General features: G+C 55.3%; 1 protein-coding gene across 2 annotated transcripts in view; it reads left to right on the top strand.

The window, feature by feature from the left end:
* The window catches only part of Myo18b (myosin XVIIIB), a 214,287-nt gene that overhangs the window by 34,919 nt on the left and 165,118 nt on the right, over positions 1-14,250 (top strand). For both annotated transcript variants that reach the window (XM_076560972.1, XM_076560971.1), the window contains exon 12: positions 568-712. In XM_076560972.1, coding sequence (XP_076417087.1) covers positions 568-712 — 145 coding nt within the window. The remainder of the gene's footprint in view (positions 1-567; positions 713-14,250) is intronic.

Below are 14,250 nucleotides of genomic sequence, written 5' to 3'. Positions count from 1 at the left end.
TTAGAACTGTGTCCGTGGCCTTCGTGGCCGACCGTGGACCGTCTCAGGCCTTGTCCGCCTTCCCTCCCCTGATAACCAGTTCTGGGTCCCCTTGGGTCAGCCACCTGCCGCCATTTCCTTCCTCCGGTCCCTTATCTGGTCAGCTCCCCACACCCACCTTTCAAGCTCCCACAGTCCCTGCCCCTCCTCCGTGACCTCCTTCATCCCTTCCTAGGCCTGGGATCTGCCCTGCAGCCCATTTTTCAACACACCATTGCTTTTATGTTCTGTTCGGAGTTGAGCCAGGGCTCCTCTATCCCGGCATCCAGACCAGAGCTCGGCACAAATCGGAGCCCCAATAAATCCTTCCAGAATGAATAAAACCTACCCTGCTCCCCAAAGCGGACACCCATGACATTTACAACCTTCCCAGAAATCTGAACGTGGCTGCCAAGCCCAGCCCGGCTTAACCGTGGGTAATTTACCGCCGCCGTAAACCGACCGTGTGCCCTGCAGCCTGACCTCATCTCTGAGCTGTGAATTCCAGTCTCTCCACCGTGATGGCCTTTCTCTCTTCTCTTCCCTCAGCCTGAAGACAAACAGAAAGCCGCAGCCGCGTTTTCCCAGCTCCGGGGGGCCATGGAGCTGCTGGGCATCTCGGAGGGGGAGCAGCGAGCCATCTGGCGGGTGCTGGCAGCCATCTACCACCTGGGCGCAGCAGGCGCGTGCAAAGGTACGGTGGGTCCCTCCTGCCAGCTGTCCTCCGATGTGGCCTCTCTCTCAGGATGGTGGGGACAGGCTCTGCTTGTCACCTCTCCTGTGCCAGAGTTCCCAGCGCTGCCTATGGGAACCTGATGGAGACCAGGTCTTCTACTGTCTGTCACAGTGGTCACCAGGCACATAGGGCTGTAGAGCACTTGTGAGGAACTGAATTTAGAATTGTATGTAAGTGTGTCTGTGTGTGAGAGAATGTGTGTGTGTGTGCGCGTGTGCGCGCTCATGGATATGTGTGTGTGTGCACACATGTGTGTATGTGCTTGTGTGTATATGTGGTCTGTGTATGTTTGTGTGTGTGTGTGTGTGTGTGTGTGTGTGTGTGTGTGTGTGTGTGCGCGCGCGCGCGCGTGCATGTGTGTATGTGTGGCGTGGGACAGGGGAAGCCTTAGGACTGCTTCCTCAGGTGCTGTCCACTTTGGGTTTTCAGACAGGGTCTCTCACTGGCCTGAGCTGCCCAGTCAGGGTAGACCCGGCCAGTGCATCCCTCTTCTGTTTCCGCTTCCCAGCTCTGGGTTAGCGACAGGCCACCGTGCCTTGAACTCAGGGCCGCACGCTTGTGGGCAGCGACATTGCACACTGAGTCATCTCCCCGGCCCTGGTTGTATGCCATTTTAATGACTTTAAGTTGCCGATGACTTCTGCTGGCCGGAGCAGCCGTGGGCTCCGGGCAGGGGTTGCCCATGTCGCGGACAGCTGTCCCTGCCACCTGTGCTGGGTTCCGCCAGTCACCCCCACAGCCTGTGACTGACAGCTCAGCTCGCTGGGTTGTGTCTCTTCACTGATGTCTTCGGTGTCTTTGCCCTTTCCTCCTCAGCCCTCCCCTGCACTGATGCTCTCACTGGGTTGTGTCTCTTCACTGATGTCTTCGGTGTCTTTGCCCTTTCCTCCTCAGCCCTCCCCCAACTGATGCTCTGACGTAGTCGCCCTCACTGTGAGCTCTTTACAACAGGCGTTTGCCTGTTTACACATCTGTGTCTGGACTGTTGCGGTGGCTTCTTGTGTCCCTCACTGCTGTGGCACTGGGACAGATGTCCACATCTTGGTGACATGCACTACAGGGGTCCAGCCTCTCCTCTGCCAGTGCTGGGTGCCAGGTGTCCGGAGCAGGCTCTGTGCAGCCCGGGAAGGCTCTCGGGGACACGCCCTCTCCAGTCTGTGGCTCTGGCCTCTACTCCCATGACAATGTCACCTTATCCCTGTTTCCTCCGTCACGTGCATTTCCTTCTCGGTTCTCATGTCCTTTCCTGTAGCTTCTAAGAACACTGGCCCTTGGTGACCATGGATGGTTTTGCCTCGAGTGTAGCCAAGGCAAAGGGGGCCTCTCCCAGGAGTTAGGAAGAGGCTAGAATTGATCATGTGACCAACTCTCGGTTCTGATAGGCTAGGACTCCTTGACGGACAGCTCCCGGCTGCACTCAGTGGGAAGAGCTGTCTGGAGGAGGCTTCCTGCCATCTTGGGCAGGTTCAGCAGGAAGAGGAGGAAATGATAGGTGAGGAGGAAGAGGATGAGGAAGAGGTGGGTGAGGAGGAGAAGGCAGTGGACCAGTCCAGCACACAGCTGGCCCCGCCTTTCCATGTCAACTGGGTGTGCTCTTTGCCTCCAGCTGGGCTAGCCTGCAGCCACCCTGCCATGGTAAAGAGAGACTCAGTTCAACTCCCTCTCCTCCTGGGGCAGGTGGGCATCCCCTCCACTGCGTTTTCAGAAGCCGCCTTGCATGGACATGCCCAGGATGATAAGGGAGAAACCCATGTCTATAAATATTTTATTAACTCATGATTATGGCAGTAATTCCTTCCTCCTCCCCCCCCTCCTGCCCACCATCTACACTGTTTTACAGAGAGCTGCTGTCAGTCTGCCCCGAAGCCCTGCCCCGTGATTTACTGTATTTTTCTGTATTGGAAGATTTCATAATGGGTTGTTCTAGAATCAGCTATTAAAAATCCACAGTCGTGTGTAAACGCCTCTGCTTTGTGTCATAACAGATCGCTCTGAAATATATTAGGCTCATTTTCATTAATCAGGGATCCCGCCTGTGCCTCCTCAGCCCGCTGTGGGAGCCTTGAAACCAGCATGGTCTGGGTGGGAAGATGTGGGGGTCTCCTGACCGGATGGGGGTTTTGTGAAGCGACAGCGTGACGGCATGCACCGATGCTCTGGGAAGTTTCGAGGACACTGGCATACGTGGTCTGACTGCCAATCATGCTGTGGATGAGAAGAGTGGCAGCTGGGGAGCTCTGCCTCAGTTTCCCCCCTGTACAATGAATGGGGGGCTGTGAGGTGACTCTGTTGGTAAAGTGCTTTGCCATGCAAACATGAAGACCTGAGCTTAGATCCTTGGCACCCACAGGAGCTGGACACAGCAGCTGCCATTCGTATCCCCAGTGGGCTTGCTGACCAGACATCTATAGCTGTAACACTGATCTCCAGGTTCAGTGAGGGACTCTGTCTCCAAGAGCAAGGTGGAGAGAGATTGGGGAGAATGCCTGAGGCTGGTCTCTCTCTGGCCTCTGCCTGCACACGCACACAGGCGCACAGACACACAGACATGGATGCATATGACAGCGGGCTGATGAGGGTCTCCACTCTGTGTGTGAACAGTGGTGAGGCCAGCGAGCCACAGAACACTGGCACAAGAGTTGGCACCCCACATGGGACTCATGCATACCGTTCTTGTCTGCCTACATTCCCTATGTGAGGAAATGGGAGGTGCTCATCAGGCACCACGTGGCGGCTGCATCCTTGTTTGATCCCTGAGATGAGTGGTCACAGGCCGTGTGACGTCTCTGCAGTTTGGGGACAACATGAGGAGTGGGGTGGTAATGATGTGGGCTGGCACCGACCGTTCTGATGGCATTTCACAGGGAAAGCCAAGCCCTGCAGGTTGACTTCAGTGGAGCTTTGTCTGATGCGCCTGTGACCCGTGACACCCCCAACCCCAGCCTGGGTAGGTCCTCACCTTTCTCTCCAGCCTCCCTTGGCAGCGACCAGGCTGGGCCTCAGGCCTTTGCTCCTCCCCATAGGCCGAGTCCCACCACAGTTCCACAGTTAGGGAGTGCACAGCTGCCACGTGCCACAGACGTCCACAGAACTGGGACTCTCTTGTCCTTGTGAAGCTCTTTGGTTGCCGATCCGTCCTGAGTCACTGAGGCTGAGTGGGCTCTGTGGGGCGCAGCTGTGAAATGCCTTCTGTGAGTGAAGTCCTGCACCCTGAACGGCGTCACTCCATACTTCAGGGGAGGTGCTGGTGAATGGCAGGTTCAGACTCCCCCTGCAGTGCTCATCTGCAGCTGGTCAGACCGTTCAGAAGGCCGAGGACAGTGCGGGACAGTGGTCCGGGCACAGTCCCGTGAGGCCCGTTTGAATCTATCCAGGGTTCCTGTGAGGGCTAGCCCCAGACTCTGGGGCTTAGTCATGATTCATTATATCCTAACAGTTGGGGCATTTATAATGTCAAAGGGCTCACCTGGGGTTCCCGGCATGAGGCTCCCCATGTGGCTGGCAGAAACTTTGCAGGCTGAGTCGCCCTGGCTGGGTTGGGCGGCTCCATTCTGCTCATGGCGTCAGATCTCTCCGTGTGAGAAGCTTGGGTTTCGCGGGTCCTGGAGGGTCCTGGACCCCAAGTGCATGTTTTCGATGACTTGTTACTTTTCTGAGCTGTGGTGCTTTGTCCTTTTCTATAGGCTGAACTTGTCCAGGGCCAAAGGAGCGTGCTGGCTTCCCTCATTGCGTCCCTGGATACCAGGGACGCTGTGCCTGTCACTGTCACCTTGGCCTCGAGCAGAACCTGAGCTGTCTCTGTGGGTCTCAGGTCTGCTGTGTGACTCGCCGAGCCCTGCCTGTGTCTTGGGTGCTCTGTAAACTGCATCTGGTGATGTCCCACCTCACACTCCCCAGCTCCTGCTGAGGGGACAGAGGCTGACGGGGGTCTTCTCATGTCTCCCAAGGATGCTTCTCCAGGGGGCAATCTATTTGCTCTTGGAATGTGCACTGGTCTTCTCCATCTTGGGGCCCCTGGTTGCATGAGCCTAAAACCCAAGACCGTGCCCTTTGCCCAAAAAGCATTCCCATGAACAAAATCATCCCAGAATCTGGCCGCTTCCTCTCTCCATCTAAGGCCGGCATGGGCGGGTGGCTTTACATGCTTCGTCTCTTTTGGTTTTCAGAGCTGACCTGGCAGACAGAGAAGGGGTCACGTGACTCCGGATACCAAGGCTCAGAGTTGTTGTCCTGTGGTACCAAAGTCCAACAGCATCCTATGGTGTTGGACTCAGGGTCTGTCTCTAAAGTTTCCTTGAGGCTGCCTGGCTGTGCTCATCCCAAGATGCATCCTGGGTGCTCAGGGCGCCACTCTCTTTTGTAGGAGCCCTTCCTTGGTTCCATCTAATCCTCCGATGTCCCCACAACTCTGCTTTAGAGGTTGAGCTGAGCACCATGGAGGGTGTCCCCAGGACCAGCCTGGCCTTCCCAACTGGGACAGCTCTCTGTCCCTGGGGATTCAACATCATCACCTGTAAAACGTGACAGGAATGCCCACGCCAGCACACTCGCAAGACTGCAGACTCCCTTTAATCTGACCACTTACAGCCCCGCCGGTTTCCTCCATGCTGATATGATTATCATCACCCGGAAGTTCTACCCGGTGAGGGAACTTGGGCCTGTCTTCGTTCCTCCCCATCCCCTGTGGTCCTATCGCTCTCGTCAGGAAGTGGAGTCGTGTGCCACTGTGCCTGCTGACCCTCCCTGCTGTACAGAGAGGGACCACGGCAAACAGAATCCCGCCTGGCAGCCGGGATGAGGGATGCTCGTGTCTCTGGCTTATATGGCTTGGCCTCTTTCCTCTGTGAAGGCCAGAAGCATGTTTAATTTATTTGCCCTTCACTGAATTCACCGGCCTGCTTAGCATTGACCCATTGCCTAATATACGACACAGTCAGACCATATATAAAGCCCTGGAGTGGCTGGCGGTGGGGAGAGAAGCCAGGCGCAAGGCCACAGCCAACTCCCCACCACCATCGTGAAGATGCCAGGCCCTGAATGAATGGGGCTATAATTTGGGGCCCTAAGGGGCTCGCTACACAGTGTCGCTAATGACAAGGGCCCAGCACTCCATCTTTTGTTGGACACTAGCAACAAAATGTCCATGCAGGGGGTTGGAGGAGGTGGGTGGATGCGCCCTAGGCTGGGGAGGCTCTGAGCACAGGAGTGAGCAGGGACGCGAGGCAGCATCTTCCTTGTGGACGGACACCCCTCTCTCTGCTGTTTCCTGGCTGTGGTTCCACCCGCAGTTAGTGCCTATGGAAACCAGGAAACGCTAGGAAAGGATTCAGTACCAGCCAGCAAAGCTCCTTCACATCCTGCATCCCGCTGCCCCCAGGACACAGTGGATGACTTGAGCAGTGCCTTCTCATCCCCTAAGTGGCTTTTGGTTGTGCCACTTGTCACATCAATGAGATGAAGCCGGATTCCCCCTTTCCCTCCTTCTCCTCCTCATTCCTTTTTTTCTCTTACATTTTCTTTTAGTTTAGTTATTTTATGTGTATGGTGGGTGTTTTACCTGCATGTATGTCTGCATCATGTTCATGCCTGCCTGGTGCCCTGGGGGCCAGAAGAGGGTGTTGGATGCTCTGGAAATAGAGTTGCAGGCAGTTGTGAGCCACCGCTTGGATGCCGGGAACCAAACCCAGGTCCTCTGCAAGAGCGGCCAGTGCTCTTACCCATGGCTCCATCTCTCCGCCCCCCTCTCCCTTCTATCCTATGCTGTGTCTAGAGGACGGCAGCTGTGCTGGGACACCACCTTCATTTTCTTAGACTCATGGATTGCCTACGGAAAGTGCATGATGCTGGGGACGGGAGGAGAAGGGTTCCCGGCAGGCACTGAACGGATAAAACAGATGTAGAGAGGATGATCTGGGAGCTGTAGCGTGCAGGGTCTGCGCATCTGGTCCTCCCTTCTTTCTCCACGTGAGGCCTGGGGTCTGAGATCCCACCCAAACCCCTGCCCTGGCGTGGTAGCTGGACAGCTGTGGGCTGGCATGTGACCGGGCATTGTGCGGATTCCGTCAATCGGTGCTGGCGCCCAGCGCTCCTGAGACCCAGCCCCTCCTCATCCCCTCTTCCCACATGCTTCTCGAGGCCGCCGAGTCTGTGCCTGTCCGCCCTGTCCCAGCTGGTGGCTTGGCTTCTGTCCCTGCAGCTGTACGGCAGGCCTATTCTGGGCCCACAGGCAAGGGTTTATTCTGCATTTTCTGAGCATATTGAATTCATTCATTAAGCAGGGATGGCTGCTCCGGGATGGAAACAATTAGACGTTTCTGAAAAAATGAACTCCCCGAAGCGGCTGGGGCTGGAAGGCAAAACTCCCCGGCAGCTCCGGGCCTTGGGGGTGAGTGTGGAAGCTGCGGCATGGGGTCCCCTCTACTTTATACTGTTTCTCTGGATAATAGTGGATGATGCCGCCGACGCCGACGTCCCTCAGTGGTTACCGGCTGCTAAGTGCTGCTTGAACAGCTTCACACCCACTCAACGTGGTGCTGATGGTAGTGATGAGGGCGGTGATGGTTGTAATGCAGTGATGACGGTGGTCCTAATGGTCGAGGTGATGCTGATGATGGAGATGGTTATGATAATGGCAATCATGATGGCGGGGGTGATGGAGTAGTCTCCAAGGGGTGTGTGGCGTGACCCACGTGGCCTGCTGTTGCAAAGAGCATGTGGCCGTTGAAAGGGTTCTGGACTGGGCCCAGCTAGATCCAAGTCCCTCCTGGTGCCTGCTTTTCTAGCAGAGGGGACTCGGTTAAGTCACTCGTGGATCTGCTGTTGGTCTCTCTCTGGTGTTGGTCCTGCTGCCGCTTTGTGTGACACCTTCTGGCTGAGGACTCCCTGAGCATTCTGCTCCACAGCTGTGTCCCCTGTGTAGGGACACTGCTAGCTGGCTTTACACCGGTGTCTAACGTTACTCTTAAATGACCCAGTGGGAAAGTGGCCAACCCATCTTACCGATAAAAAGACCAAGGCCCAGAAAGGAGACGTCTCTTGCTTGAGATATCACAATAATACTGAAACTGTCTCTGGACCTCTGGCCCCCACCTCTTCCCACAGTCCCCCAGCACCATGAAGAGTCCCTGTCGGCCACTGCCCCCTGAAGTCTTGGTAATGTTAGTGTGAGAGACCTCACTGAGGTCTATGCCTTTCCTCTAGTGAATTCTCAGTGCACAGCGCACACACTGGAGCACACACCTGAGAAATCCTGCACCAAAGCCTGCTGGGGTGGGTCTGAAGTTACCCCACCTAAAGTGCCCACAGGAGTGTCATCTCCCAGGACACCATCAGGTGCAAGTGCTGCCCCCCCCCCCAGCCTCAGGCACGATGCTGATTCCTGCTGGGTCATGCACCACTCAGCAGCAGTTTTTAGATGGTTTTGTCCAGATGTGCAAGCAGCAGGTCCGGTTGCTGATGCCAGCTTCCTCCAAAGCAGGCAGAAGGAATCATGTGGGTGGGTGGAGCTGTGTGTTACCCGAGGGTGGCAGTGTCAGGGTAGGATCCCTAAGAAGCAGGGAGCTCTTTAAGAGTGAGGGGGAGACATTTCTCACGGTGCCCGTGACAGCACTTGGCTGGACTTCCTGGAATGCTTCTGCTGAGGACCTGTTCTTCCTGAGGCATCTTTCATGAGGGTAGATGGCCCTGGGGTGCAGGTCCAGGGGACCCACAACCTTGCCAAGTTTTCACCCATGCTCTCTTCTGACCATTGCTGTCCTCATTTTGAGGAGGATGAGACTGAGTATCTGAGAGTCAGCCTGACATCTCAGGATGTCGGGCGGCACCGAGCGGTGGAGGTGGGATTTGAACCAGCCGTTTTGTCTCTGGAGCCGACTCCTGTTCTTCTTGCAGCAGCCACAGCCCCCTCAGCTTATCTCCTCTCTGCAGGTGGCCTCCGTCTTCCCAGGCTTTGGAATTGTAAATCTCTGTGTGAGGCAGTGGGAGCCAGATGCTCTGGCGTTATAAATAAGCCCCATAATGTTGAGTAATCAGGAACAACTCGGCTATTGTCGGAAGGAGAAATAACTTGGTTATTAATAAATGCAGGAGGTCACAGTAATTGATGGCAATTGAACCCACTGGTGCTCAGGGACAATAGCTGTGCTACTGTGCACTTACATGAGTGCTCTCTCCCCCTCCTTCCTCCCCCTCTCCCCTCCCCACCCCCTCAAACCTTGCCTCTGCAGGTAGATTTGAGTCACAGACTCTGCAACTCCAGGATCTTCTCTTTCGACTTCATTTTTTTCTCTCTTCTTTCCTCCTTTGTCCTCTCTATTCAAGCTTTGCCCGCCTGCCCTGCCCGGTAGCTCTGGAGACAAAGTAACCCTGGGGGGCTCTTCCAGCTGGACCAGAATTTCCCAGACCAGTGTCTGATGGGACATGGAAACTGCCACAGACTCTGTGAAGGCATTCGAAGGTTAAATTAGGTTAAAAAGGACTTCCCTTGCCGGAGGCTCACAAAAGCTGTGGTACAGGCTCCCAGAAGTCCCGCAGCTGTGACACTTAGCCAGGCTGTGACATGGATATGACACAGGAGTCATATTCCTCCGTGTGTGTATGCGGCTGTCTGTGACATTGGAGGCCCAAGGTGACTGGTTGCTCTCATCATTCTCTCCACCTTATTGTTTTTGGAACAATGCCTCTCATTGAATCTGGGGCATTCCATTTCGCCCCGACTAGCTGGCCAAGGCCAGCAAGCCACAGACTTCCATCCCCACCTCTCCAGTGCTGGGATTACAGGTCTGTGTTGCTGCACCTGGCTTTTCCCCATGGGTGCTGGGGATCTGAACTCAGGACTTTACTGACTGGGCCACCTCTGCAGCCCAGGAGTCACTTTTCTCTCTAGGATGTTAGATGAACTTTGGGGAGACCTGCACCCAACGCTGAGGCCATCTTGCCCTGTTCCACACCTCTGTTGCCACTGAGAATCATTGAGTCAGCCCTGCCCGGCCCAGGTTGCTGACGGCTTGAGCCTGGGCTCTGTCTGACATGCAAGTAGCCTCTGGGGAATAAACAAGATGGCAGGAGAGAAGGCAGCTTGCTGAGAGGTTGGCTTCCTCTCTGGACTCTCTCCCCTTGGCCGCAGCCATTTGGAGGGGAACCCAGCTAGACACTGGTTTCTGCAATCATGGCCGGTGGCCCCTCCTGAGCCTTTCCTTGGTTTGGTCCCCTGATGGGGTGAAGATGCTGAGGCATGTATTCAAGGGCAAGGATGCACGTGTGGTATGAGGCTAGAAGGCGCCAGGAAGGGCTGAGCGAGAGATCTGGGGAGCGAGGGTCAGCACTGCCTGTCCCCTAGTCACAGAGGAGGCTTGTTTCCTCACCAGAAACCCAAGAAATGGCCGACAATCCGGTGCATACTGGGGAGTGCCCTCTGTGCCCAGGGGATATTTCAGGTGTAGCCTCTGCACCCCTAGCGGGTAGTGAGAAGAGCGTCAGGCTACTGTGGGCACCACCCCGCCTGCAGCAGGGAGAGGCCCTCCTTGCTCCCTGTCAAAACTAGTTCTGATCTCTCTGACGGCCCCTTCCTGTCCCTCTGCCCAGCTCCCTTTGGTTTTTATCTTCAGCGTCAAGTTGTCCGGCTCTTCTGATGGTCCACATGGCTGCCTCCCCGGGGGCAGAGGGACGGACGTTCATTCTCTTTCCCAAGTCTTGGGAGGGGGAGGCAAGAGCAGGGTGACCAGGGCGGGCCATCAGCCACCAGCCCATCCACTCATGGACTCGCTCCTCTCTGGGTGACTCATCACAAGGCCAAGGCAGGAGCTTGGTGAGAGCAGGGAGCCCTCAGTTCTCCACGCCTCCGTGGAAGGTGGAAGACCCTAGCAGCTTCTCCACAGGGCCTGGCCAGGCCCCAAGCCCCTTCCGGTAGCCCCCTGGACGGGAAACGTGCGCATGCGCAGTTGTCTTTCTATCCGTGCATTCTCCGGGAGGGTCCTTGTAAGCATCCATAGACGAGGCCCGGGCGGTGTCCCTGGCATGTAAACCGTGCTCAAATCTCTGTGGCTCTCATTACTGTTAACTGATGGCTTCGTGGAGGAAGGGATCAAACCCAGGGATGTCCTTGTTCCTCCAGACGCTGGGAACCCCCACCCCCCTTCTGCAACCTCGGGGTGGCCTTTTGAGGAGCACAGCGATGTCCCTGGCTTTAGAGGGAGTTAGTAGCAGACGCTGGGCTAACACAACCTCCTTTCAGTAGAGAAGTAGCCTTAGTCAACTGAGGGCCCGCAGAGGTGATGGTGATGCTGTTCTCCAATGCTAGGGGTCTCCTTGGTACACAGCCGGTTCCCGGGGCAGCCGACAGACCTGCAGGGGGCGCTCTGCACTGCAGGGACCCAGGAAGGAGCGCCCCCTGGAGTTTACAGGTGGAATTGCAATGACAGTGTGCTGGACGTTCCTGTCAGTCTCCACCCAGATTCTTAAAGGACCTTGGAGGCACTTGTGATCTTTCATGGATCATGATAACTGTGCAGCCGCTGGAGCAGTAGTCAGCTGGGAAAGGCAGTGGTGGAGTTTGGAATCTGAGGCTGATTCCTCCTGGTGATCTCACCCAGTTCCGTCTCTCTCCCCCCATCAGGTGGCACCTCTGAGTCCTTGGCCTTCCTGGGCTGGGTTCGGCTGCCACCACTGCCCCTGTTTGAGCGACGTCAGAGGAGTCAAGTTTTGGTTAAGCTCCCGACAGGCCACTTTGATTTCACTAGCTGGAGGCCCTTCAGTAGAACCTGGAAATGTGCCCAGAGGACCCTCTCAGAATCCCCAGCTCTTCCCAGAAATCTCAACTCCAGCCCCCTCCCCCGCTTCACAAGCCCCTCAAGGCTGGGTGGGTCACTGTAGGGCGTGACGGGGGCAGGGACTCCAGAGCAGATGTGCATGGTGGGGGTCAGGGGAGGCTAAGACATACCCATGGGGAAGTCATCTCCTGTTAGTGTGAGCAGCCGCCATGCCCATGAAGAAGGAAGGCTCTTCCGGGGTAACGGGCCTCCCAGCCTATCTTTAAGGCCTGCTCAGCTCCCTTTTTAACAAAGAGAGAGAGAGCCGGCTTCAGCCTGGGAGGCAACGGATCTAATTAGAATCTAATGGCCTGCTGGTCCCTGCATTGTGTTTATTTCTGCTTTCTGTCGTGACAGCTGACAGAGACAATGATTCTCACTTCAGAGAGAGAGAACTCACGTCTCCTCTCACAATGTGTTTGTCTAAGAGAAATAGACGACTGGGTACGTGTCGGGGAATGTGGAGCTGGGGTCCTAGGGACGTGCCGAGTTTCCTAAAGGTGGCATCTGAAGGGTGGGCTTTGGTGTCAGGAAGTTCTTCCACTCGGTGGCTGTCTGTTGTCTGGTGATTCCCTGAGTTATTTGTCTCATCTCTAGTGACAGTGACCACCCACCCCCGCAGCCGAGGTGAAGGCAGGAGACCGAGAGCTTCAGGCTCTATAGTGAGCCTGGGCTGAGTGGTGAGACCTTGTCTCAGGAATAATCAACAAAAAGTACAAATGGTAGCAGCGCTAGGATGCTCGTGAAAACCTAATAGTGACGATAAACAGTAGATGGGCTAACACGTACCAAGATTTCTCCACAGGCAGCAGAGTTCCAAAGGAGGTGAGCTGAAAGATATGGTATGTTCAATAAGATAAGGTCAATAAAGTTTAACCATTATCGTCACTGCCCTTGTTGTTAACACCATACTCACCACTACCATCATTACCACCATCACCATCACCATCACTTAATATCATATATCATTGTCACCACTATCACCATCACCATCACCACCATCACCACCACCATCATCACCACCACCACCATCACCATCACCACCATCACCACCATCATCACCACTATCACTATCAACATCATCACCACCATCCACTATCACCATCACCACCATCATCACCACCACCAGTATCACCAGCATCATCACCATCACCATTACCACCAGCATCACCATCATCACCAGCATCACCATCACCATCACCACCATCACCACCACCATCATCACCACCATCACCACCATCATCACCAGCATCACCTCCACCATCACCATCACCACCCCATCACCACCATCACCACCATCACCACCATCACCACCAGCATCATCACCATTACCACCAGCATCACCACCACCACCATCACCACCCCATCACCACCATCACCACCATCACCATCACTATCACCATCACCACCATCATCATCACCATCACCACGACCATCACCACGACCATCACCATCACCATTACTATCAGCGCCATCACCATCCATGCCATCATTGTTGACTGACCCCCAAGCCGCAGTCTCACCGCATTGGGAAGTGGCACTTGTGGTGAGTATCCTTGCGTAGCTGGCACACGGAAACACCCAGGAAGCAGCCGGTCCCCGTGGTCCTCCCCAGGCAGCACCTCCCCCAGCTTTCCTACTTCACCCTGGTTGTCAGCCGTCTCCACGGCCCACTGGTCCCGGCAGTCACCTGGGGGACAAGGGGATGTTCACAGGTAGCTGCGGTTTGTGTAAACGTTCACAAGAAGTCCAGAGACAGGGAACGCTGGGAAGGAGCACACTGTGATTTGTTTTAATTAGTCGATTATTTGTATTTGGATCACAACATCCATCCACAGCTACTGTCGAGAATTTAGAAAATGTCAGTTCTTCACCGTCATGATTACCGTCTGACTACATTTCTGTTTGTCATGTAATTTAAAAAAAAAATTAAAATATCTGTTTCTTTGTGTGGCATGCGTAGACAGCCTGCAGGAGTTAGTTCTCGCATTCTGGCCTGTGGGACCCGGGGATTGAACTCTGGTCTTTCAGGCTTGGCGGCAAGCCCCTCACCCGCTGGGCCATCTCGCCACCCCCTCCCCACTTTTCTCAGTGTAACAGCGCTTTAGAAATGGCTTCAGGGCATCTTGTGGGCTGGCTTTTCACCCCCTTTTTCCTTAACGCCATCTGTGAGCACCGTCTGTACCACACAGAGTCAGGTAGGGTTTCCAGTGACCTCACACCACTCGCCGGCTTCCCCGTGTGTCTCTGACGACTTCACGCTGCTGCCCTCCTCCCCAATGTGCTCCCGCTGGACTGGCATCTTGGACACACCACCCTCATCTCTGCCCCAGGGCCATGGCACTGGCTCCTCATCTCTAAGCTCCTTACTGGTCACAGCCCAAGTCCATTGTCACATCTTCCCAGGGTTCCTCTGGCTGACAGACACCAACACAACCTCCACCTCTCTGCCCATCATTCTGCTTTAGCTTCTTGCAATGTGTACCGCCTGACGTCATCTCACTTGTCTGTCTGTCCGTCTGCTTGCGTCGTGCCCAGCCCCCTCACTGGACTGTAAGATGCGTGAGCGTGGTCACGGTGTGTGACTTTCTGGTCACATCAAAGGTGCTCCGTAAATAGGTGCCGAACATACCGGTGGCTGGTTGGATGTGTGGCTGGGTAACTGGGTAAGTGGTCAGGTGGTTGAGTGTC

The sequence above is a fragment of the Peromyscus maniculatus genome, chromosome 23, assembly GCF_049852395.1.
Source record: "Peromyscus maniculatus bairdii isolate BWxNUB_F1_BW_parent chromosome 23, HU_Pman_BW_mat_3.1, whole genome shotgun sequence".
Taxonomy (NCBI): domain Eukaryota; kingdom Metazoa; phylum Chordata; class Mammalia; order Rodentia; family Cricetidae; genus Peromyscus; species Peromyscus maniculatus.
The sequence above is the reverse complement of the archived record's forward strand: the minus strand, read 5'-3'. Positions and strand labels throughout refer to the sequence as shown.